The sequence below is a fragment of the Peromyscus eremicus genome, chromosome 8b (assembly GCF_949786415.1).
Source record: "Peromyscus eremicus chromosome 8b, PerEre_H2_v1, whole genome shotgun sequence".
Taxonomy (NCBI): domain Eukaryota; kingdom Metazoa; phylum Chordata; class Mammalia; order Rodentia; family Cricetidae; genus Peromyscus; species Peromyscus eremicus.
Window position 1 is genome coordinate 25,647,094 of NC_081424.1, and position 27,332 is coordinate 25,674,425.

Below are 27,332 nucleotides of genomic sequence, written 5' to 3' on the forward strand. Positions count from 1 at the left end.
CATTTTGTCAAGCAAAGTTCAGTGGTCACCTTTGTATGGGTCCTGCATGTCCAGTTGATCAGACAGTCCAGGCAAGAACAGTTTCTTGCCCAAATGGCTATTTTTGTCAAGGTGAAGATAAACTCCGTATGGAGTGTCTTCGATGCCCATCCTCCTCTCTGAAGTAAATCGGTGCTGTCAGGAGCAGACATGTCTCACTGTCCAGAAAGTCTAAATTTTTAAAACATTTTAAATGCCATATTCTGTAGGTCTTTGAAGTGTTTGAAGACTACCTATCTATCTGAAATATAACCATGTATACCTAAAAGACTTAACTAACATGGCTACAAATATGATTATCATAGATGACTAATTATTAATCTATTTTTTAATTATCCATTATAATTTTAAATGAGTTACATAAACATAATACCTCAAACAAGAATAGAAATATATATACAGTATAACAAAATTAAGTTTAAACTTGTATCAATAAACTAAAATCTATAGCAATGTAAAACATTTTAAACAAGTTGTTACTCTTTCAAAGTAGGTTCATTAATCTACCCTTTCATCCTATCATATCTAAACTATCCCCCTTTTTGTTTTAGAAAGAGATTGTATTTATAATCAACCTGATTTAAATAAAAATATTGTTTTTTCTCTGTCCCACACCAGAGGGCTCTTCTGATTTGGGACACAAGAATCTCTTAACCATTTTTTTTTTTTGAGCAATATGTCTGGGTTTAGAGGGGGAGTGAGCCAATTCCATCTCTAAAGCCAGCTTGGTATATTTGGGAATTTGGGCGTAGCTTCTTTTATTATTTCCTGCTGGAGGGGGGCGCTGTATCTTCTGGAGACAGAAAGAAAATTTTAGGATCATGGAGTAGTCCGTGAGGCTGTATATCTGAGCCAGTTGACTTGAAACCATTCTGGATGTTGAATCATCTGGGCCATGGTGTCATTGGAGACCTTTCAGGGGGTCTTGGCTGGTCAAACCTGATGTATCTTAATCTGGAACAAATCCATAGTCTCTGGCTTTCTGTGGAAACAAAAGCAGAGACTCTTTTCCAAAGCAACATATCCTTATATCCAAATTTTGAAGTCAAGGTACCTTTAAAATATACATTTTGGCATAACTCAACAGCTTTTATAATCAAATGTTTTTCTGCAGTTACGAATATCAAAGAGAACATAATCCAGATTCTCTGTGTGGTAGTCATCTTTACGTGGCTTATTTTTTTATATTAGCTTGAGCCTATTCCTTTTAAACTGCAGCCTTCTAAGCCTGAAACGGCGCAGTGGCTGCTGGCTCCGCCCACTTTAGCTTTTCAACATGGCGGTGATCCGCTTTCCGCCAGCTCTGGGAGCCGTAACTCTCAGAAATAGTGGGTCTACATTTTTACCAAAGTAGCGTGTAGCCCAGAAACTTTTGTTTTGTTTTGTTTTGTACTAGCAAAGGCTAAATCCACCACACAGTTTAATGTGCTATTTGCAGAGGCCTCATTCCCACCATATTGCAGGTCGAGCGCGCACGCTAGGAACCCGCCAGTAGCTCAAACCAGCAGCTGCCGCTTATTTGAGAGAGACAATTAGGAAGCTGTTTTTAGGTCCGTTTTAGAATCTTTTTTTTAAAGTTTTTAGGTGGAAACTCGTGCCCCACGTTGGGCGCCATTTGTAGCTGGAGAATTTTTCTCCAGCTCCCGCCACCAAGTCCCGCCAGTCCCAGAGCCCACTTATAAAATAAACATATAGACTCTTACATTATTTAAACTGCTTGGCCATTAGCTTAGGCCTGTTATTGTCTAGCTCTTACTCTTATATTTAGCCCATTTCTATTAATCTTTATTTTGCCACATGGCTCATGGCTTACTGGTACCTTACATCTTCCTTGTCCTGATGGCGGCTCGCCGTGTCTCTCTGACTCAGCCTTCCACTTCCCAGAATTCTTTTCCTTGTCCCGCCTATACTTCCTGCCTAGCCAATGGCCAATCAGTGATTTATTTACTGACCAATCAGCAACACACTTGACATACAGACCATCCCACAGCACCTGTTTAGCTATAGGTTTGTGGCCCGAATAATGGTGCCAGGTATGGATTTCATCTGTGAGGCAGGGTTTAAATTCAACCAGAAGGTCCTTGTTTACTCCCACGACATCTATGGCACTACTTTAACGACGGTCATGTCTTGCCAAGCCCATCTTTACGGTGCTCACAAGGTTCACAGCTGGGTACGACTGATAATGACTTTTCTCCTCTAGGAGCATCTGTGGCACCTTCCAGTAGGAATAATGCTTCCTAGTCCCAGTTGAATTTCTACATGTTTCATGATTCAAGTATGTAGGGTGTTTAGCAGTAGGGTCTTAGCATCAAGTTCTGGAGGGTAACAAAGAGATTTGGCAATATCTTGTAATGTTTGGGGGACTCTGGGACCTCGCTGGCCAACAAGTCCTGCTAAATGGACATGATTTGGCAATTCATAAAGACACCTGTGCCCATAGATTACTGTATCTCTGAGCCTTCATCAGAGAAACTTCTTTTTGCAGTCAATAGTGATTAACACCAAGACCCACAACAGGTCAAGGAATAAGAGACTGGAATGCTTAGCCCTAAATGGGACATCTACATCAATATCATACCCCCCTCCTCTCAAAGCTCTGGAATCATCTCGGAAGAGGAGAGTGAAAAGATTGTAAGAGATACAGATGATGGATGGTTACAACGAAGTAGTGTTTTCCAGATTCAACAGGGCACCTGCATATAGGAACATGCCACAGTATGCACAATACCTAGACAAACTCAAGCCAGACAGAGTCCCATCCTGGAGAGGAGAAGTGGGCAAGAAGCCCCACCACCTTATTGAGGAACTCTTGGCAATTGGGAACTGCTAGAAGAGGGAGTCATTTTTGGTTCTGTTTTTATTTTTGTTTTAAAGATGTGGCCGCTGTAGGTTAACCAATGTCCAGTGGACAGCCGTTCATCACATCTGTTTGTAGCAGCACAGATTGGACTCAATGAGGTTTTTTTTTAAAAAAATGAAGACCCAAAGTCGGGTAGTTAGGGGAGAAGCAAATGGTATGGAGAAGCAAAATACTATGGAAGTTGTGGGGAGGGAATATGGTCGGAATACATAATATGAACTTCTCAAGGGAAGGAAAGCTAGCTAAACAGAAGCCAATAAGCAGCATTTCCCCATGGGCTCCGCTTCAGTTCCTGCATCCAAAGTTCCGGTCCCGAGTTCTTGCCCTGATTTGCTTCAGAAATGGATCATTACCTGAACATGTAAGCCAAATAAACCCTTTCCTCCCTAAGTTGTTCTTGGACATGATGTTTGTCACAGCAGCAGAGGTCAGAGAGCAGATGAGCCCCTCAGTCCCTTCTTCCTTATTCTAATTTTCTGTGAGCTGTAACTGTATTTCTGTATTGGAAAACTCAACCATTTTTATGTTCTATTCTACTTAAGACTATTGTACTTAATACTTCTTAATATTGTATCTAAGGGATGACTTTTTAAACTATTAAAATTAATTGAGGGTTTACAAAATCAAAAATGATATCATCATGAAAGAAGGATTACATTTTCTTTGCTAATAATACCATGTAGCTGTTAGGATTACATCTTGGAGCTTATATGGCTTCTGTTCTTCCCGAAGTCATTTGTCTTCTTCCTTTATTGAGAGGATCAATAAGGCCCACTTGAATCATCGTTTCATTTATAGGTAGCTTCGCAGGAGCTACAGAATCGTATGTGTGCTCCATTGTTAGGTTCTGATGATGTCAAGATCAACTGACTTCCTATTCTGAGCTGGACAGATTGCTTTGAAGGTCTTTCCCCTTGGGACTTCTCAGTCCACTTTTTAAAATGTACACCATTGTTCTTTTTGAATTTTACATCCCTAGAACTCGGCGTTTTCTCAAGTTATAGGCTCAGGAAAGGGACAGAGAAGCCAGCATTTGTGAACAGGTTTTCTCTTTTTCCTCACATATTATTTCCTTTATAATTTGATATGAGTCCAAGGCTCATGGTGTTTCTATTTGTATTTGAAGACTTTTATCTGCAGGTTTGTATTGAGGAGGGGGAACCCCTGTCACTTGGACTAAACTTTTAGGATCCGTGAGTTGAGAACTGTGATTCATGAGGTTTTCTTTAATTTTCTTATAATTGTTGCTCTCCCTTCTAATTAATTTTTCCAAATCCCAAGCACCATTCGAGGGAAGTAAATATGCAAATGTACCCCTTTCTCATTTATTCATTTGTTTGTTTATTTACTTATTTATTTTTATGTGTGTGAGTGTTTGTGTACCACGTGCTTGTTTGGTACTTGTGGAAGTCAGATTAGGACAACAGATCCCCCGAGACTGGATTTACTGATGGTTGTGAGTTGCCATGTAGGTGCTGAGAATCGAACTTGGGTCCTCAGGAAGAGTAGCTATGACTCTTAACCACTGAGCCATCTCTCTAGCCCCAAGATTCTTTTTAAATAAGAATTTAGTATTCCATCTAGAGCAAAATAATCATTGTTAACAATCAAACAGAAATAGTACTTTAAGTTTTTTCCTGATTAGTAAGTAAGCCTTCATTTCTTAATGAAAGATAAATATTGGTGCACAGACATGTGCTGATATAATTTTTAAATGGTTGAATGTTTATTTTTGTTCTATCTTTTGATATGAGACCTATTAAAAACTTAATTCTGCTATAGTTAGTTCTTTATATCATGGGCACAGAAATGGCTTGTTTTCTCATTTCCAACTACTACAATGGATCCTTAATATTAAACTTATATGGTGGCTAGTGTCAAGCTTTTGTCTCATGACTTTAAGTGTCAGAGAGGTGACATTGGTATATAAATATTGAATTTCTGAAACAGCTCTCCTTATCTATTATAGATGGAGAGAAGAAACTGAGCAGTAACAAATCATGGCCTTAGGAGTTATCAGTTTAATCCACTGGGTTTGGATGCTAAACTGTAACCACTTGAGTGCTTAGTTTGTTTGTGGGAGAGCTAAATGATGAATGCTTGAAACTATAGCAAAAAATGAAGACATCTTATATAAATATAATAGTAGCCTGTGTTTTAAAGATTTATGTTTTTAAAATAAAAATAGCATTGTTATTAAACTGTAACATGTAAATACATTTTCTCCAGGACTTTACTTAGCATGTTGGATTTAGTGTACCTTGGATGTTAGGCGTTCAGAATTCCAAGTTGCTTAGCAAATGTTAGTTATGAATGCCTCCTGCTGACGTGAATCTGCAATGTGTCGGTTTATTTCCAGAGTTATAAAATAATAAAATGTGTTTTATATAATTGCATTTATTACTTTTGCATCACTGGGATGAAAATAGCTGACAAAAACTTCGAGAATTTGTTTTGGTTCCTGCTTGTAGGGGAGTTCAGTCTTTCCTAGTTGGGAAGCATGGCAGAGTAGCTTCACCCATGGTAGCAGGAACATGAGGCCAAGGCTAGTCACACTATGGTATACCAGGAAGTAGAGAGTGGGACCAGAACCAAGGCCTGGACTGGAACCTTCAAAGGCCCTCCCCTGATGACCTACCTCTCCCAGCTAGGCTCCACCTCCCCAACTTTCTATAGTCAAAATACTTTTCAGAGCTCAGGTTATGAATGAGAATGGTGGTCTCACAGGACAGTCAGAAGACTTAGAAGTAGCAGTCTTTGTCCAGTACATAGAGCACAGCACATTCTAAAGAAATTTAGTTCTTTCCTTTTATAGGTCACCCATGGCATTGCTGTGTTCTCTGGGAAAAAAAAAAACCCATCAACTGTTATCTCCTTTTCAGTGCAGCATAGAGTCCAAAAGTTGGCCGTAGATGCTGAGTGTTTAGCAGTTCATGTCAAACATGCTTTCTCCTAGTGCCTTGACAGCTTGAAAGATCAGAAGTGGTTCAAGAGTGCTTTGGCCCCATGTTATTTATTATTATTATTTTTTTACTTTGTTTTGTTTTTGAGACAAGGTCTCATGTAGTCCAGGTTATCCTTGAATTCTCTCCATGTGATGGAGAATGGCCTTGAACTTTTGATTTCTCCTGCCTCCCTTTCCTCTAAATGTTGGCTTTTACCATCATGGTCCACCATACTCAGTTTATGAGGCCCTATGCATTGAATCTGGGCCTATGTTCTGTATGCTTAGCCCTGGTCGGAGTTATTTCTTAGCCCCATCTGCAGGATGCATGACTATGATCCCCTAAGTATTGACAAATAGGCACAAGAGGAGAGTTCACTGGACCAGGGGCTGAGCTACTAGCACAGCCCTCTCTTTGGCCTTTTATTCCAGTTCTACTTACAGTTTACATCTGTTCTTAAAGAGAGACCCTCAGATAATTGATAGGCTGCACAGAGCCTGTGTCCACTGCCACCGGACCATCCTATACAAAGAGAAAACCGTATAACTGTTGAAGGGTAAGGTGACCAGGAGCAATAATCAACAGCTTTGGTTTATTGCTCAAATCATAATTTAATAGTGACCCTGGAGCATAAGTTCTTATATACCCTTGAACACATACTAACTCTGTGTACCTAAGGAAAATAGAGTGGCAAGTAAAGTGTGTAAAGTTGTAGGCTGTGGCCATGACTTACTTAATAAGATCAAACAGCAATCTCTGGCAGGTTTGACTCCTGTGTTAATTATAAAGTTCCTAAGTACATTAAAATATTCACCAGCACACAAGTCCCAAAGCAACATTCCAAGCTTAAAATGGTAAAAATTAGTACCGGGAACATTTTAAATAAAAATTATGATTAAAAACAAATTGAAAACTTCACTTCAAGAATGCCACATAAGACTTTTAATTTGGTAAAGATAGTCCTGTAGTATTTGACATTTTGCTTTTCTTTTTTAAGACATTAATTGCATTTCCTTCTATTTATCCCTTTATCCAGATCCATATCCAGAGAACGGAAGGATGTGACCATATGACTTGCTCACAGTGTAACACTAATTTTTGTTATCGATGTGGAGAGAGATACCGCCAGCTCCGGTTTTTTGGAGACCACACATCAAACCTCAGTATATTTGGATGCAAATATCGCTACCTCCCAGAGAGACCTCATTTAAGAAGATTGGTTCGAGGGTCAGTCTGTGGTGAGTAGTATCACATGTGCTTGCTCTTGGTGTTCCGTAGGACCTGAGGAGTATTGGTAGAAGTGTCTCAGCCTTGAGAATTCTGGGTGCTTGCTATGTGCCAAGGATTCTAGTAGGGCCTTTACCAAAAACTAGGAAGAGAGTCACTCCTTTGGTGATCAAAATTGGAAAGTTAAGTTTGTTAATATGACATACTTTTGTGACCAGCATTTCTGAAACACCAAGTATAAGCCAATTGGTGATAAGGAGAATGTCATATTTATTTTTGTATGGACATTAACGGGAATCTTAAACACATGTATGCTCTATTGATTCATAAAATGTACACAGTACAGCATGAAATAGGGAACAATGATTGAAAAAAACATACATCCCAGAGCCCTATAACAGAGTTGTAGAATACCTATAGAACTGATATTGTTATGTATCTTGGTCATTTTGTTAGTAATCAACAACTAATCAGATAATGGAATGAGTGTGAAAACTCCTAATTACATATAATCCCAAGTCTAGTTACCCAGCTGTAAGTGCTTTGTGAATAGTCTTTAGCTCCCTCTTCACCAAACACAGAGCCCTATGCTCACACACATATACAGCACAAACAGAAACATAAATTTCTGCTCATATCACATCACTCCAGCCCCATGCCCTGCCTTCGTTCCTTGGTTTATACCATTCTTCTGGCCTCATTTGACTTCTTATTGGCTCCCTACCCCTGAGTAATGTGTCCCCTGTGAGATTTCTTCTTCCTCTTCCTACTGCATGGTGGTTCCGAGTTTCTTTCTCTGACAGGTTTTCTCCTGTGTATCCCACCCCATTTAAACGTCTAAACATTTTCCATCTTTCCCACCCACTCTGCCTAGTTCATGTGAATGCCTTTGTGACTCTCCTCAGCCATTTCACTGCTGTGACACACTTCTCTCTCTGGGGTCATGATGGCTGATTTGAGAAAAGTGGTCGTTTCAGTAGTTCTGAGCTACAGGCTCTTCATTTTAAAGAATATTTTAATATGTGGACACCAGCATCACCACTTTCTAAACCGTACATGATCACCATAAAAACAAAAACAAGCAAACAAATAAAACTCATCTAAATTTTAATTAAACACACTTTTCCAAAGTCAGCACCATCTAATAGCCAATTGGTTTTAGTAATTTTCAATTCCTTTATTTGTTGTTAGGTGAAAATTACAATCATAAAACCAGTATTTACTTGCTGCTTCTGTGGACTTTGAAGATAGCTAAGAAACATAGCCAGTAATTTCTAAGAATCATGCCGTGGGAGAAAACTGTAAAGTTGTGTATGGTGTTGTGTCTGTAAATCTGTAGGTATAGAGAACGATGTCAGACACAAAGCTAATCTCTTTTGTGGTTCTTTTCTTTTCCTATCTCAGCACCACCTTTGAATTCTGTTGCTTTGGTGTGTGTGTGTGTGTGTGTGTGTGTGTGTGTGTGTGTGTGTGTGTGTCCTATCTTGTATTCAGATGCATGTGTGTATTCAGACACAGCACACACATGTATATTCAGTTAAGCCAAGATAAACCTGACATCATAAGGAGCAGCTGGCTTAAAATAAGTTTTCCTTCCACACATTTTTCCAGCCACCAAGCACAACTACCTCTAGCTGGTTATGATGGTTAGTTCAGTTGTCAAGTTGACACAACCTAGACACCACACCCCACTGGAGGGGTCCCCACCCCTCTTATCCAACTAAAACAGGAAAATGGATTACTCTGTAGCCCACAAAATTACTTACTCCTGCCATATGAGAGAGGATGTGGATTATAGCTCAGCCCTCACGTCCATCATCCTGTTTGTTAGTGCCTTTAAGTGCCCTTGGCCAGAAACAGAGCAAGTACCTACATGCCCATCACAGCTGAGGATGGAAATCTTGGTCTTCATTCTCCGTGACTACATGCAGCCAGAGAGAGCCCCCAGGCACTCCAGGGTGGTGAGCAGCATCTGGGAAACAAGCAGAGTATTCAAGGAGTGGTACTTTGAAGTGTTTCTCAAAAAAATTTAACTACCTGTATTTATTTACTTTGAATATGTGTTCACTGCCATTCATGTGTCTATGCCAAGACCTGCATGTGGACATCAGAAACCAACTTGTGGAAATCAATTATCTCTTTCTATCAGGAAGGTTGCCGGGATCAAATTCAGGTTAGGCATGGCAGTAAGCACCTTTACAGCCTGAGCCACACTGTGGGCCTCCAAAATTTGAAGTTCTAAATTTTATAATTTTAAAAAGTAATTCTTTAACTTATCTCTTCATAGCAAACAATTAACATGAGCAAGAACAATGGAGTGTCCTGCAAAAATTCTTTTGAAAAATACTCGATTTAAGGCAAAGAAACAGGGGTCTAACAGATGGCTCAGCAGTTAAAAGCTCTTTCAGGGGCTCTGGGTTCAGTTCACAGCTCCCCAGACCTGGCTTGAGCTAAAACTGTCCGTAACTCCGGTTCTAAAGATCCTGTTTCTTTAAAAAGAAAGAAACAGTAGCAGACATGGTGATGCACACCTATAATCCCAGCTCAGGGGAGGTGGAGGCAGGATGACCACAAGTTCGAGGCCAGAGTGTGCTACAGAGTGAATGAGAGACCAGCTTGAGCTACATAGCAAGACCATCTCTAATTTTTTTGTAACCAGACAGAAAGATGCTGAAAGCAGAATTAAAGAGTTCACATTAAAAAATATTTACTGTCAGAAAAATTTAAATTATAAATGAGTTACTTTGAATTATTTATTAGTATACAATTATCATTAATATTCAGTGTTGAACTTTTATAGTCTACAGAATGCGTTGAAAAATTTAAACAATTATATTCAAAAGAAATGTAAGACTATCATTGCATGATAATGCACATGGAGAAGTCTTAGCATTCTCTGGAAGCTGAATCAGGAGGATCATAAGTTCAAGACCAACCTGAGCTGTATCACCTCACCTTGTTTTAAAAGAGAGGGAAGACCCACTGGGCAGTGGTGGCGCACACCTTTAATCCCAGCACTCGAAAGGCAGAGGCAGGTGATCTCTGTGAGTTTGAGGCCAGCCTGGTCTACAGAGTGAGGCCTAGGACAGCCAGAGCTATACAGAGAAACCCTGTCTGGAAAAAAACAGAGAGAGAGAGAGAGAGTAAGGAGTGAAAGAGGAAGGGAAGAAAATTAATACGGTAGTAATGTGGACATTTTAAAACAGTGACTAAAACTGAGCACAGTGAAGTGTAGTCGGAAGTTTTTCTGTGTTCTGCCCAGCCGTGCAGTCCCTCAGCTGCTTATAAAATAATCACTCAGAAGCTTATATTAATTACAACTGCTTGGCCATTAGCTCAGACTTATTACTGACTAGCTCTTGCACTTAAATTAACCCATAATTCTTAGCTATGTTTAGCCAAATGGCTTGGTACCTTTTCTCAGTTCTGCCTTGTCATCTTGCTTCCTCTGTGTCTGGCTGGTAACTCCTGACTCAGCCTTCCTCTTCCCAGGATTCTCCTTGTCTGCTTATCCCCTCTATACTTCCTGTCTGGCTGCTGGCCAATCAGCATTTTATTTATCAACCAATCAGAGCAAGACATAGTCACAGCATACATAATGATATCCCACAGCAGTGAAGCCTGCACTCAGGAGGTTAAGCCATGGGGATTGAAAGTTCAAGTACAACCTATGCTACCTAAAGACCCTATCTCAAAAGAATAAATAAAACAGGAAATCTACATTGACAATTAATGGTTTGTTGTAATAACGTAAAATTAAATAACATTTTAAATTTAAAAATATTTAAACAAAATATAATTGTGGATGTGAAAAATTGTATTTGACTATTGAAAATGATGGTTTAAGGCAATTGTTATTGACTCTGGAATAAGAGAAAGCCTGCTTACTTCAGTCAAGGCAATCTGAGGAGTAGATTTAACTGTGTCCTACACTGTCAAGTTTATCCCTCTTGAAGGGCAGGCAGGCATTTGCTCCTTGAATTCAATAATATTTGGGAGGGAAAGGTCAGCGCTGTTACTTGGCAGTCGGTTCTGTTGCTAAGATGAAAATGTCTTGGTGGTTACTTTAAGAGGAGATACAACTAAAGAGACTGAGCTGTGTGTAGGGGCTAGGGGAAGAAGAACAGACTCTTAATGTAAACTGGATGCTGTATTCTAGAATCTTCAGCACAGCTCTCCAGGTGGACAAGCAGTTGCTCAATGAGATTTAGTACTGCTTAACTGAGTTTTGTCATTAGTATAAAGCAAAAGAAGGACTCAAGGCTGGGCATTATGTTAAACTGACAAAAGATTCATATATAAATTTACTATATAGTAAATTACATTGTTTGTTTGTTTGTTTGTTTGTTTGAGACAGGGTTTCTTTGTGTAGCTTTGGTGCCTATCCTGGATCTCACTCTGTAGCCCAGGCTGGCCTCGAACTCACAGAGATCTGCCTGGCTCTGCCTCCCGAGTGCTGGGATTAAAGGCGTGCGCCACTACCGCCCAGCTGTAAATTACATTCTTAAACTTGATATTTAAAACTGTGTTCTTCCATCTAGTCATCTAATTCCAAGAACTATTTTACTAAAAAGTTAATTTTTTTTTCTGCCAGACTCCCAACGAATGGCTGTTTTTCTTTCCTCATGCAATTATCGTTGTCGTCAGTGACAATGCGTAACTTACTTGTTGGTGTGTGGTTCTTAAGTAGCTGTGCGATTCTCCTGCGCTGACACGGCATAATTAACTGTCCTCATCTACATCAGTGCCTTTCAAAGTCAAAGGGACTCCACCCTTGGCTTCCGGGCTGCAGTTACGTGTGACAATAGTAATGGTTATCACAGAGCAGTTCTTTTTTGAGAAGAGACGTCGGCTGGCGCTGCCAAGGGTGGCATCCCTCCCAGCAATGAGCCTTCGTGTGTACGAGTGCTTCCTTTTAAAGTTTGTTACAATGGTCCACTTGAATCACTTCTAACACATCATTTACGCCGTGGTCATTTTCTCTAGCGGTTGTCTCGGGGACTCCCATTTGGAGCTCACTCTATTAGATGTTCGTATAATTTCCCCTTTTACTCAACAAGTAAATAAAGCATTTTTCTTAGACGTGGGCCTGAGTCAGACACCCTCTGTGGTCCCTACCAGCTCTCCAACGCTGTGAGCTCAATAGATTGTCCGCTGCATTCTCGACCATGCTACCCCTTTCTTAAGCTTTCAACGTTTGGAACATTGAAGGTAGAAGAAATCTAAGGGGAAAGTACCAAGAATAAAGTGTGCCAGTAAAAAGGAGTATCATCAGCGGGTCGGTGGTGGCACATGCCTTTAATCCCAGCACTTGGGAGGCAGAAGCAGGTGGATCTCTGTGAGTTCGAGGCCAGCCTGGGCTACAGAGTGAGATCCAGGACAGGCTCCAAAGCTACACAGAGAAACCCTGTCTCAAAAAAAAAAAAAAGGAATATCATCTTTATGGTTGTAAAGAATAAATGAGTTGGAGATGTTTGCCATATGCCCAGGGCTTTGTGGCACTGTGTACTTAAACTTCAGTGATGGATTACATGTGTGTATCAGCTCTACATATGCCTTTAATCATAATGGCACTTCTTTAAAGAATGACTGTAATTGCTTGGTAAAACAGATTTGAGACTCTTTAAATTGTTTTGATTTTGTTTTCCAGCTGGAAAGCTCTTCATTGCGCCTCTCATCCTGGTTTTGGGATTGGCACTAGGGGCCATAGCAGTTGTAATCGGTAAGAAACGGGCCACACGTTTGAGATTACAATTCTCCCGTGGAGGTAGAGACAATATGAGCTTGTATGTAATGCTGTGAGTGAGTGAGTGAGTGAGTGAGTGAGTGATTGTAGTTTCTGCTCTGTGCCCTGCTTTAAACAGCCATGCAGCATGGGGTATGTGAGGTCAGAGGAACATGTTTCCAACCGGATGTGTTTGTGAGACTCTTTAATATATGAACATACATGTTAAAGGAGTAGTTCCCGGACTTAGCATGACATAGAGTAGCCTGGAGAGCTGATGGAAACACACACTCCAAACCCCAACCTCCGTTTCTAACACAGTGTGGTGGCTGGGTCCCGTGGATTTATGTTTCTAAGAAGTTCCTGGATGCTGTTGATGTTGTTAGCCCAAGGGCCACACTTTGAGAAGCACTGCTTTAGAGATTTTAAATGTTCTGGACGAAAGCTATTTTGATCATTATTCCCTATAGAAAATGGGATGCTTTTGCTGAACTAAATGATTTTCCACATGTAAACTTCTCTCTCTAGGTAATGGATGTGTGGAACAGATAGAATGATAACGTGTCTCACATTCAAGTCATTTTAGTCAGCCAGGACTTTACAAAACAGATGTCATTATCTCAAGTAGAGAGAATCAAGTCTCATTAGGATCTCAAAATTGTTAGAATGGGAACCACACGGATGTTCGTAAATAAGATGTTATACTGACCAACAATGAAGCGTGAATGTCACAGTGTGCAAATTATAGGATTGGGACAATAAGGTTTGCTAGGAACCATTTGTTTTTGATTAGAGCTGGTGTGACTGAGAGTGACACGGGACAGAGGACTACAGAGAAATAGAAGGAATGAAGTCTTACAGAAAGACATCCTGTAGTAGCTTTATGTTTGGGAATTGTTAATAATGACTGTTGTAAATAGTTTGCATATAAGTAAAATTGGGAAATTTCAAACACACACACACACACACACACACACACACACACACCCCTCAGTGCTTTCCTCCCTAATTGTCTTTATTTTTTTAATCCTTAGGTTTATTTGTATTTCCTATATATTGCCTTTGTAAAAAACAGAGAAAGCGATCACGGACAGGTATGCACTGGTAATCCACAGAGGATTTCACATGACATCAGCCGGTACCAGGGGGAGGTGCAGGATGGTACACTGTCTGTGAGTCAATCCTGAGAAGCACCTAGAGGAACTTCTGCCATCTTGTCTCCTGTGGTTCTCTGCAGGCCACAGTGCCTCCAGCTACGGTGCGCTCCCAACATGGTATCCTGTCCTTTCCCTAAACAAATTGCTGCTTTAAAAAAACAAAAAACAAAAAACGGTCACTTTCGTTAATTATAGACATTTATATAGTAACTCTGACCTTTGTGGTTCTTGGAAGAAGAGATTTTGAGAACAGGGTATCCTCAGATGTGTTTTGAGGGCACCTCACAGGAGTATTTCTTGGACTGTTTGAACCTGTGCTTCCCTCCTGGCTGTCTGTGAGACTTGGTGAGCGTAGATGAAGTCCTGTCTGCATCCACAAAGCAAGCCACTTTGCAGAAGATAAAAGTTCACCAAATGCACCTGTTGTCATCTGTAGCCCAAGTGGTACCATTCTTTTGTTCTTTTGGATACTGTAATTGCTTTAAAAAACAAAAATCTCAGTACCCAGAAGGGAATTAATGAAACTAAATTAATGAGAACCATGAGTTCCTGGTGCGGATGTGTAAGGATGTGAATGTGTGTATATAAACACGTATTAAACCAGGCTCCATAACCATGTGCTTGTCCATTTCCATGTCTGTTTTCGTAGAACCATTCAGCCATGATGGTTCCTTTCGGGGGCCTAACTTGGTCATGTACTGAATTAAAGCCAATGTCAACAACAGGTTGTTTCCATGGTAGCCCTGTCTGTTTCTTGCTCTTCCGATGGTCACACACGTGATTTGTGCGATGTCACTCTGAGATGTACCAAACTTTGTAAACTGACAAAACCGAATGGGTGATTTTAGAAAGTTTCCAACCCTTGATATTTTTGGATTTCTTGGATTTGGGCATACACACTTTATCTTGTCAGTTAGGCCCTCCTGGGATAATTTAATTAAAAAACATTTTTTTTTCTGTTTTGAAGAAAACTCCTTAAACTTTTAATTTAATTCCCATTCTGCTCATTATTGAGTTACCTCCTTATAATCCCAGATAATTCTGCTTTAGGTCCAAGTTTTTAAAAATTATTTAATGCTCTACTCCTCTCTTTTCTCTGTTTTTTTATTTGTCCCCAGGGTTTTTTTTTTTTTTTAACCAAAATAAATACTAGTTTTGAAGAATTTTCCCTATGTTTACTACTCAGATGCATAAATTGTTGGTATTTCCTTATAGAGAGATAACTTGAAAACAGCTTTTTTATGTACATAGTTTCATCTAAAATATAAACTGCTTTTGGAGGAGGAAACAAATGAAGAAAATATTTTCAGGAAGATGGGAAGTCTTTGAGAATAAGAAAATGAAATTTAACTAAACAGCTCCTTGCTTTCATCATAACGTTTATCAAGACAAAGAAGAGATATTAAAAAGCCTGAGGCTTACCTCTAAGTTCTTCAAGTTAGAATTTTACTGTACATTACTCTACTTACCGTAAATGTAAGTGTTTGACGTGAAGTAGACTGTATGATAACGCTCGCATTACATAGCTATTTTGTGGTGTACGATGCTAGAGTGTAAGAACTTTGTGTTTGACTAAAACAACTCATGTCGGTGAAGGACGGTCCGTGTATAAGCTAGCATGCTTGTATCCCCTCTGAGCCATAGAGAAGAGCTGGACAACTTCCTGCTAAGTGGTGAGTTTCCGGCGAGAGGAGTGTGCGTCGCTTATGGCTCTGGAATAGCCACTAGACTATGGTGTGAGGTAAGGAGCAGTGACCTGGTTTCATAGATTTCATTTTCCCGTGCCTTTAGCCATCCATCTGGCAAGTATTCACTATCGCTTTAGGTGTGCTAGTCCTGGACCAAAAGAATGAGACCTTCTAGCCCAAATACATGTTTCTATCATAACAGCGCTTAATTTTTAGACATTCATCGTTCCCGGACTTGGGCATCCATTTGGCCATGTGTGAGTAGGATGGATCTGTCTGGTTATGATCTATGCATATATCTGTATGTCATATGTAAACATGTCATGTTCATACACACCACCTGGGTGAACAGAGACATTCGGGTCTAAGATTGTCTATATTCTTGGGTTACTGTGCCTGTTGTCTTTGGCCTACTCAGGGATTTTTATTCTATTCTTTAGAGAACTTATCTTTTACAGGTATTTTTATCTGATTTGAAAATCTTTCCAGTATGTGAGTTACAAAGTGGTATTTGCTATCAGGAAAGATGGCTTCATCAGAGGTTAGGAGCATGCACCCTGTGCCGCACAGGCATCTCATTCGGAATTGCGTAGGTTTATAAAAGAAATGTATGCATTTCTCTCTTTTTAAAGACTGCACACACACACAAGTATGTGTGTCCTTTCCATGGTAGTGGCTTGAAAGTATTTGTGAATATTTTAGTAAGTCTCAAAATCTTTAAAAGAGTTAAAAAAATGAAAAAAAGTATTGATACATCAGTGCCAACTTTGAAGGTAGAGCAGTTAGTGACCCTTATGGTAAATTCTGAAAACTCCTTTACAAAATGAAGTATACATGTTGTGTCTTTTTACCCATGGCTTGTCCTTATGTGTTACCATTGTAAATGTATGTATGTTCCTGAAGAAAATCAAACCATATAGAACTATAGGCTACAAGTTCCTCTGCTTACCTACCCCTTGTTTTTCTAGGGGTGACGACTATCAATGGTCTGCTACCTGTCCTTCCAGACGCTTCCGTCAAGTGTACAAATACATGTGTGTCTGTATATGTGTGTGCATGCTCCCTTGTGTGTTAGTTTTCTACAAATAGAGTGATATCCTTTGCTGTGACTCTTTTTCATGTTTTTAAATATTGGAAAAACACCTTGCCATAAGTGTTTACATCCATTTGAAAAGAACTGCCTATCCCACTGTAGAGCTACATTTTAGTTGACTTGGTCTTCTGTCGAATGGAAAACAAGGTAGTTTTTACTTATCACAAACTAAGTGTTTTATGCATCCATGTATTTTCTCACTTACTATGACCATTTCCATGGGATTTTGAATTTTATTTTTTACACAATATTTGTAATAAAGATTTTTAATGCATAGTCAGGCAAAGAGATCGTAGTTGAGACCCTAGTTGTGAATAAACAGTGTAGAGAGTGCCTATTTTTAAAGCAAAGCATCTTTTGAAAGACTTCCTCCTTGATAGGTTAGCCAAATACTTGCCAAAATTTAAAAGAGAAAATTAATCTGTTTCCAATGAAGCTAAGATGTGGTCAGCTGTCTTGGACAGTGTGAAGGAAGATGAATTGATTCTTGGCTTGCTTGCTTTTAACTTTAGTATTCAAGCCAAATGAATGGTGTATATCACATTTTATAAAACACTCGCCATGTTCGTGTGTGTCATTTATGAAAGGAAGAAGGAAAAGGAAAGGGGTCAAGCCCTATGACACAAGCAGCATCCTCTTCCCACATTTATGATCTAGCAGCCATTTACTGTCTCCTTCAAGAACAGACAAAAAACAGTCAAAGATGGTTCAACAGCAGACATGTTACAGTGTGCCATCATTTTCTGCTGGGGGATCAAGATTCAACGGGACCTCTTGGGAAATGCCCAACTCTGTGGCATCATCTCTTGAGTCCCTCGACCCTACTTGAGTCTGTCCTTTAATTTCACTGCCCAGATACATGGCCCAGTGTTTCCACAAAATACTCTACCCTGCTACAGTCGCTGTCTGTCCCTATGGTAGTTCCAACTACATTTTTTGTCCACACCTCTACTCTTCACCCTCAGAGAAGAGCAGGAACAGGCGAGAGAGCAAAGCTCACCCTGATCCATGTAGCCTCAGTGTTTCTTTCAGATTTCAGTGCATTTGCCAACACATCGCCTCTACTGAACACATGAGACTTCTTTAACATCAGATTTTTATGATGCCTGTTGTTATGATTATAAAAAGTCAGTGGCATATAAGTACAAAACTAAGAAAATCTGTGCCATGAACCACTTTAGATGTTAGTTTTATAAGCAAGCTGCACACAAGCCTTAATGTGAGCCCTTCCATGTTGGTGGTTGAAGTCTGTCTCAACTCTTGTTTTATGTTAAGGTCTGCTATAATTGTTAGCCTTAAAATGGATGCACTTTCCAGTGTGTGTGCTATTTAAATAATTAAGACATAAGAAGTGACATGTGTTTTTCAGTGGCGAGAATAGAATCACGTCAGAAAATATGTTCATATTCTTCAAATATGTGAGGAATTGGAAGCTTAGTATTTTATGGAAAGCATTCCTAAATATATAGAACTATTTCTAATATTTTAGTAATCCTAGAATTTTTTGCAGCAATTTTGCTATGTACAGAACTCATAGCAAATAACAATGCTACGTAATATCTTCACTTGAATCTTTATTTAAAATATTCTTACTAAAAGTTTTAATTGTATTTCCACAGTTTGTGAATTCTATAAAAGAAAATTTTCTTGACTGGAAACACAATAAATAAAAATAGCTGGAGCACATTTTGTTTTTCAAATTATAACTTAATTATGTACTTTTCTACAATTGTGGACACTAACTTCCAGGATCACATTAAAATGTGTCTCTCCAATGATCATATCAATTAAACTAAGATACTCGTGTAGAAACAGTATTATCTAAATAAAACAAAAATGCCAAACTTGAAAGGGTATTTAAGACTGTGAAAGGTTAATTTTTTGGGTGCAAATCAATGGATGTGACTCCACTGTAACTTCCTTTGTGCAGTTAAGATTGATTTCAAAGCTAAGTGCTGTATGGGACTTCTGTGCATCACTCTTTGAGTCTGCAGCTTTTGTTGATGGTAATTGTCTATTTACAGATTAACTGAAGCCTTGATATGTCACGTACTTTATACGTCCTTATACATATTGCCAGCTGTGCAAGCCTGCAATCATGCATATTAGAAAATAAATTTTTTTCTTTTAACTAAAGAAGTGACTGGTTTTGGAAATAATGACTTAAAATGAAAAAATTATCTTTTTGAAAAATACATGAAATATTACCAATGCCCTTTGGAGGGTCATTTCTTTATGTCTCTATAAGACATTTTATTAGTTGATTAGATTATGTAGAGTCATTAACAAAGAAAATATTTTTTTTTCAGTTCTCAGTCATATGCTATCGCTCTATTCAGCAATACACACCTATCTCCATACCGTGAACCTATTTTTTTTCTTAGTTTTCCAGATTATCTTGCTTTTTACTCCATCAGTCCCCTCCTCGTCTCATCTTGGCCAAAGGAAGAATAATTTTTCTTAACCATTAGTTCCTTTCACTGGAATGCAATGAAATTCTGTGCCGAATGGTCTTTATGACCTAACTCAAGCAGTAAATGTCATTTATCCTTACTGTTTATTAGCTGAAGTGGATCCAGAGTGCCTGGGCCATTTTTCCTGAGTCTTCATAGGAGGTGCGGGACTCTCCTAGCCCTCCGCCAAATAAGTCAAACAAATTAGATGCCACTTGGACCAGAGGGTTACTAAAACTCTAGAATCAAACTTCACAAATTCATGGTTATCAACAGACAAAAAGCATGTGAACATTCATGCAACCTGTCTTTCATCCTTCATCCAAAGTAAGTTATAGTTATGATCACTGGTCTCTACGTAAAAACATCCTCTAGCTTCAACTTGAGGTGGATTGAAATATAGGAGCAATTGTATGTAAGATGCAGCTGTCAGTTCATGTCCTGTGCTTATTAATAGATGTTTTTGATAATCTAAAGTAGTCACTTTGTCTATAACCTGGATTGGCCCTATTCTAGAGAAATTGCTTACCATTTGAAAACAGTCAAATAGTTTAATTAATCAGGTTTACATATAAGCCACACCCAAAATTTATTTAATATAGGTTTACTATATAACAAAAAAGTTCAGAGAGTATTAAATGTATTAAGTTACCCCAGGAATTGCAGAAATCATGTTACTTCAGGTTTTCCTTGGAGCTGGCAGGCTGTGCTGTAGTCATTGGTTCACCTTGTGGCCAGGTAGGGAAATTCTTAAAAATACCAGTTTTTCATTAGCATCACTTCCTCTATATCTAAATATATTATTTCAAATAAATAGTATCTAAATATCTGATGCACATATCTAATTTGTAGCCTATAGAAAATCAATGTGCTTTATGTTTCTTCACAAAGAATTCTGGATATAATATTGTTGCTTTTATCAGCTGACTACAAATCGTTTCTCTACTTTTTTAAGTTGCAAATGGTAGCTCAATAGCCAATATTTGTTATTGATCATATTTGTTCACAAATTTCTGTAGATGGTGTTTTGAAAGCTTTCTCTTCATATGAAATTCAGAACAGTAATCGGTTTAGGTAGACGTGCATATATAGACACCGTTTGCCAAGGCAAAACCAATCTGTTACAGATTTTTATGAAAATTAAAAGGTACCCAGGTAGTGCACTTGGCAGTTGGTCCAGCCAGAGCCCTTAGGTCTGGGGTCGGCTGGATTTGCTTCCAATTCCTCTTCCATCAGTTGACTGATGTCTTTGAAAGGTCCCGGTCTACTGTAGTTTTATTTTATTTTGTTCTGTTTTGTTTCCTTCTCTATCTGCCCTTTGAAAATTGGTTCCATGGTGAAAGGCAGAAGGCATACTGAGTGTGTTCGGCATGCACCAGGCAACCTGCTGCATGTGTCTGTGGTGACTTGTCTGTCGTCCTGGACCCCATACCAGCCCTGGCCTCCCCTGACACAGTAAAGTTAGGGACTTTAATTTAAACCCTTGTTTTATATGACTGTTGCCCTCTGCATGCACACCTCTGCCACCTTTAATAAAGACCCCTATAATCCCTTGAGGGGAAGTTAATTGGCAATATACTTGCTTTTGAAGAAAGCTATTAATATACTCTTAAGTAGTACATTTTTTCAGTCTTACAAAAATTTAGTCAAAACAGCAGCATGTCTGGGCATAGTGGCTCAAGCCTTTATCTTAGCACTTGGGAGGCAGAAGCAGGTATGTCTTTGTGAGTCCCAGGCCAGCATGGTCTCCAGAGTGTTTTCCAGGACAGCCAGAGCTACATAGTGAGACCATGCCTCAAAAAATAAAACTCAACAAAAAAAAAAGAGCAGCATAAAAATGTATTACATTAACCCATCATTTACTAAAAAGCCACAAGTGAGTAGTAGTTATTTGGTTCCTCTTTTAAGCCAAATTGGTAAGACATTTTCATGTCTTGGAAATCTGAAGGACAGTTACATTATCCACATCTTTTTTGTTTTTAACAGTGTTAAAATGCTAAAAAGAAATAGTTGGGGTTTGAATCTGTTGCTATTGCATATTCAGAAATTGATGTTCTAATGAATAGTTACCATCTCTGATTTCAATTTGAGACTACATCCCATTTTAATTCTGTTCTCAATAGCAAGTGATGATTCATTTCATCATCTTAAGGTGAGTAGTTTGCATTACTGATCTGTACCAGGTCTTGTCACTTTTTTTTTTATCACACAGTTTAAAATTTTCTGTAAACTCTGTGGCCCTTTTCCAAATAATGTGTCATAAGGTTTTTCACGTTGAAAATGTGTGATTTTTTTTTAAACTTGTAACTGTTTCTGCATTTCAGTAGTTGCACTGCTAACTTTGATCTTCATAAAGAACATGGAAGAAGCCATTTTGAATGTATTTTAGGAAATAGTCAAGTAGAAATAACAATATAGATGTCATTGATACTCTTAATTCATCCCTGAAAAGCGATTGGAAAGGAAAAGCAAATTCTACCAAAATGAAAAGGTTGAAAAACAAGGGTATCCAAAAGACCTGATTTCTTATCTTGTTGAAGCAATCAACTTTCAGATGAGTACTTTATACTGTTGGGTCCATGAGTTGTGCAGTGTCCACTCACCGCTGTAGTGTTGGTACACTAATGATTGCCAAGAAAGGAAGAATTAGTGAAGAAAGCCAGGGAAATCAGCCTTGTTTCCACTCTCCAGTAGCACGAACTATTGTACAGTCCCACCCTTCCATATGGTGCTTGTGTGATGATGTAACATTTGTGTATGTTACTAGTGCCTTATTTCTTTCACGTGACTTTATTTCTTATCAAAAGAGCCATAAATTTTGTTGGTGTTCTTTGATTCCTCTTTTTAAAGCATGCTAATCAGTTGTCTTTATAGATGTACCTAGCCTGCATTTGCTACTGAATCTACTATATTGTCTCTAGAATAATAAATTAGCTGTATTTTTCTCAAGTATGTTGCTTGTTTTTAAACTGAAGCAAGAAAATGAATATTAAATACCAGAAATTGAGGCTAATAGAATTAATTTTTATTTTTTAAACCACACACACACAAAAAGAAGGTCGAATAAATTGGAAACAGTGTAATAAACTTGTTGGCAACTCCAATTAGGGTAAAACCACCAAATTTTACAAACAGCATTAAAAATAAACATAACTGATATTTTAGAAATGCGACCATTTCTCTACAACTTGTCTTTGACAATATTTTATCATTAAGTTTCTTATAGATGTAAAACAAACAAAAAAACAACCCAGTAGTTGTCACAATTTACACATCATTCACTCACAGTGGGCTGTAGCAACTCAAGCCATGCTGTATATTATTTGCTCTTCAAGGTCTGTGCCTTTTATTTTGTACTATACAAAATACCGGTTTTGTTTATATATACATATATATGCACATTATATCACATATATATTTCCAATTCACTTGTGACTGATAAAAGCAATGCAAGTATCAGGTCACACAAATTGTAGGGACAGTTCCTTGAGAAGATGAATAGATACCTTGTGGAATCTAGTTGCAGGCTCTCCGTAATGTCCCTATATCCTTTTGTTGTGTTGTTTTTTTTTTTTAATGATCAATATTTTGGGTTGATTGTTTTAAATTGGGAGGGTAATATTAATTATGATATCAGATCATATGGAAGAATATAAAGACATTATCTGGATGAAACTAACAGGCGTCAAGTGGTTCCAATTGTCACTGTGTGTACAGTGTAGATTACTGTGGAGTGTGCTGTTTACCACACCGTCTGTGCAGAATATCACCGCAGCGTCATCTAGCAATGCCTAATAAAGGTTTTTAAAAGACAAGACTTGTGTCTTTTTTCCAGTAGATTTTGATTCTAAATAAGTTAAGGCAAAATCAACACTCACATATTATGAATTAATTTGGAATTATTAGAGTAGTGATTATTCTCCTAAGTGAGAGAGTGGAAAAAGGAGGGAAAATAAAAATCGTTGCATCAAATATTTATGCCTATTTTATACCCTAGCAGATTTTTCCTAGTCCTGTTGCCTGAAAAGGACTTTTGTTGACCAAAGAACATGAAGATGATTTCTATGGACACAAAGTGGATAAATATATGACACATTTATGCAATGAAATACTACAGAACAATCAAATGAAAAATATATGACTGAGACCTCCATTCCAAAAGAGCTGAATTTCACAGATACTGTGTTGTAGGAATTAAGCCAGACACCATTAAAAGTATAGCATACAGCCGGGCGGTGGTGGCGCACGCCTTTAATCCCAGCACTCGGGAAGCAGAGCCAGGTGGATCTCTGTGAGTTCGAGGCCAGCCTGGGCTACCAAGTGAGTTCCAGGAAAGGTGCAAAGCTACACAGAGAAACCCTGTCTCGAAAAACCAAAAAAAAAAAAAAAAAAACAACAACAACAAAAAAAGTATAGCATACAATAACACTGATCAAAAATAGACAAAACTAATCACTGGTCACAAAGTGGTTGTTTGTGGGTTGGGGATTGTTGACTAGGGAGGAGAATGAAGAACATTTCTAGAATAGGACAGTCTGTCTCCAGGATGCATACATGTATTAACTGTTGTGCATTAAAATCTGGACATGTTGGGCTGGAGAGATGGCTTAGAGGTTAAGAGCACTGACTGCTCCTTCAAAGGTCCTGAGTTCAATTCCCAGCAACCACATAGTGGCTCACAGCCACCTGTAATGAGATTTGGTGCTCTCTTCTGACACAGAAGCATAACACTGCATACATAATAAATAAAAATAAATATAAAGATCTGGACACTTTAAACATATTTTGAATATATATCATACCATCATTTGAAAGAACAATGGAGGGAAAAAAAGATAATCTGGAAGAAAAAAGTCACCCATAATCTCAGATGCGGATAAAGGTGACTATGATATGGCACCTGTCAAATTGTGAATTCTATCATCTTTTTTCATTTTTATTAGATTGTCTCCCCTGGATTGTTAAAACAATCCACTAGCATGTGTTTTCACTATCTGTACTCCACTGCTATCAGCTGAATAAGGGGCCATTCTGGAACACAAATCCTGTCATACATCCTTAGTAATGGATTTTGGGGTCAGGCTGAAAACAACCGTGTGGCATATGCCCCCTCATGCATCCAGATGGCATTATTTAAAGTTGATGTCAAGTTATATTTCTGGCACCCATTTACAAGAGTATTCTTTCTGCTTACTCCTCATTGAAACGTCTTTACAATATTTGCTATTTAACCAGTGGAAAAAAATGGGATCTGACAGCCAAGCCAAGTACACTGCAGAGTTTCAATTGCATTTAATTCCTCTCATTCTAGTAAGCACTCATCTCCAAGCATCATGCTGTAAATTTAAATGGAAAAAAATGCTACTCTTTATAGTTACAGATGCCAACAACACCCACGTGCATAATACAGTAGAAATGTATTTCATGTACACAACATGCCACAAATATTTGTAACATATGCTCCAAGCTAAACAAGCACTTTGAATTGTAAATTTCTATTTCTTCTAGAATTCTAGTTCAAGTGCCTCTCCCAGTGTTGAGAAGATAGAATATGTCCTGGAATGTAATCACAGTAGGGTACCTCATTATGGACATTCCCATTTGTTCTTACCTGTTAATCTCCATATTTATATTTCAACCAGTGATTTTTTTAGGAGTTTCCTGTTGAAAAGTTAATGATTATATCCTTTAGAAATTAACCATGCTGCAGGTTTTAACCCTCAGGTCACAGTTGAGGTAGCTTTATGAAGATGGTGCATGCACAGCTCAGTGGTTAGCTGAGACACTTTCAGCTGTATAATTTGGGGCATGTTGTTTAACTTTGCTATGACTAGATTTTTCCTTTTACATGGAGGTAGCATGCTTCTGAAGACAGTTTTGAGGATTGACTGGGTCTAAGATATGTTTAAGTGCTTATCCTATTTTGTTCTTCATAATAAGGTTTCAGGAAATATTAGCTCGTACTTTAGTTAATGACTTTCATTTGGAACATGGCCAATACAAGATGAATCATTGATGACAGGCATGAACACTAGAGAAAGCTATTTTACTTTGGTTATGACACATTGAGTCTAGGATGTAGTCTCAAGTGGCCCCAAAAGAAAATTATTTTAATGGCTAATGTCTAACATCTACATTTCTGGACTTTCTTATTGGTTAAATGTATAATTTTGTTCAAGGCGTCTATTACTTTGTTTTAGTCAACACATACTGTTTTGTTGCTTGAATGATTCAGTTTCACTCACCTAACTATGTAGCTCCTGTAGAAGGTACCATTATTTCTCATACTCCACCATATCAGTAAAAACAAGGACTACAGAGATACACTCTAGAGTTAATCCAAATCAGTCTCCTTCCCCAGCAGTCTTTGAACTTGGTTCCACTGGAAGCGTTTCCCTTCTACTTTTAAGGGTGTGACTGAGTTTCCAGATACCATTTGTCTACAATCAAGAAGAGATAACCATGTGGCTGGAGTGATGCTCCTACCAGCCACTGATGGCCAGCAAACACAAGCGAGTAGCAGAAATCCTGTCCTCGAGCTCTCAGAAAGAGCGTAGGCCAGCCAATACTTCGACTTCCAGAACTCTAAAACAGCAAGATTCTGCCTGCCTGACCCACTCAGTTTAGAACAAAGCTGCCAACAGAAGCTGAGAACTGAACAATCTTTTCAACATCTTCAGTGATGTGCTAACGTTATCCTTAAAGACCTCAATGTTTTGCTGTTTGTCCAAAGTATTTGATTATATGACCTAAACCTTGGCTCTGTTTCCCACAATCTGCACAGAAAACTTCTTTGATTTCCTACCAATGTGGTGGCTTGAGTTCTAAGAGCAAATATCCCAACTGGCCTGGAAGCAGAGGCCTACCATTTTCTTTAAAGCCTGTCCAACAAACTGATACATCACAGATGAATTCATAAGGACATCATGAAGCTTGCTTCAGTCTCCTGGCTGGAGAGATTGACTTGGAGGCATAATTGTCATTTGTTCATTCATCCCGTATCTTTGGAGTCCCTGCTGTGTGCCAGACTAGTCTAAGTCTTGGTGATATATCAGGGAACAAGACAAAAATGCCTGCCTTCATGATATTTGTGCTTTTCACGAATGGAAAAAGTAGACAAGTAAGTTACATATGTAAATTATAGAGAGGAAAAATAAACCTCTGAAGAGAAATGGGTATGACTCAGAAACTAATGTGTGAGCAAAGCGTGAGAGAGATGAAGGAATTGTATTGATGCCACAGGAAGAGTACATAAGACAAAGGAGACCGTGGCACGAAGGCTCCAGACAAGACTCTACAATAGTTAGAGTAGACGGAGTGGAAGGAAAGATGGGCAGAGAGGAGGAAGGGGTATTGTGACAGGAGCAAGTGAGGCGCTGTACCAATTGCAGTCAGAGCGAGATGAGAAGTCCACTGGAGGTTAGGCAGAGGGGCCATGTGATCAACCCTGTGTCACATCCCCATCTCTTGCTGCCACAGACTAATGGCAAGAAGAACCAGAGAAGTAGCAGAGCAGCATGGAGGGAACAAGAATAGTGAAGCCAGGATCTAAGGATGGCTTGGAGCATGGCAGTGACAGCAGGTGAAATGAGAACTGGTTGGATTTGAATGTAGAATTAACAGGATTTGCCAGTGTGATGGAGAAGCAAGCTGTGCAAAGTAAACAATACACATTCAGCCTGGATGTTCTTACAGCAGGAAGACCCTATATCAGTGCAATCAAGAATTTCAGGTCTTACACTCCTATGCCTGGGCTATCTGATCAGCCTAGAGCACATTTCATAATCTCAAGCCCGAACCTGCTGACTTGGGAGCCCACTGTACATGTACAGTAATTGTGTAGCTATTGTAAATTGAGAATACCTAGTCCATTAGCTGTAGCTCCAACTGTAGGTCTAGGTATACTCTATTGTGTCTCCTCAGCTTGCTTCTGGGTGTGCACTCTCTGGAAGTAGGATGTGCTTGGATATCTGGCATCATTATTTAGGAGGAATCATTTTAGTGGGAGAAACAAGAAATGTGATTTTTCTTAAAATTCAGGAAAGTAGCTGAGAAAGAAATCAGGGAAACAACATCTTTAACAATAGCCACAAATAATATAAAATATCTTGGGGTAACTCTAACTAAACAAGTGAAAGGCCT

General features: G+C 38.7%; 1 protein-coding gene across 1 annotated transcript in view; it reads left to right on the forward strand.

Moving 5' to 3' along the window:
* Rnf217 (ring finger protein 217) overlaps positions 1 to 14,680 on the forward strand; it is a 118,303-nt gene extending 103,623 nt beyond the window's left edge. Inside the window, exons 7-9 of the mRNA XM_059272975.1 lie at positions 6,884 to 7,085; positions 12,725 to 12,796; positions 13,834 to 14,680. Of these exons, the coding sequence (XP_059128958.1) occupies positions 6,884 to 7,085; positions 12,725 to 12,796; positions 13,834 to 13,907 (348 nt within the window). The 3' untranslated portion in view covers positions 13,908 to 14,680. The remainder of the gene's footprint in view (positions 1 to 6,883; positions 7,086 to 12,724; positions 12,797 to 13,833) is intronic.
* The last annotated feature ends 12,652 nt before the right edge of the window (positions 14,681 to 27,332 follow it).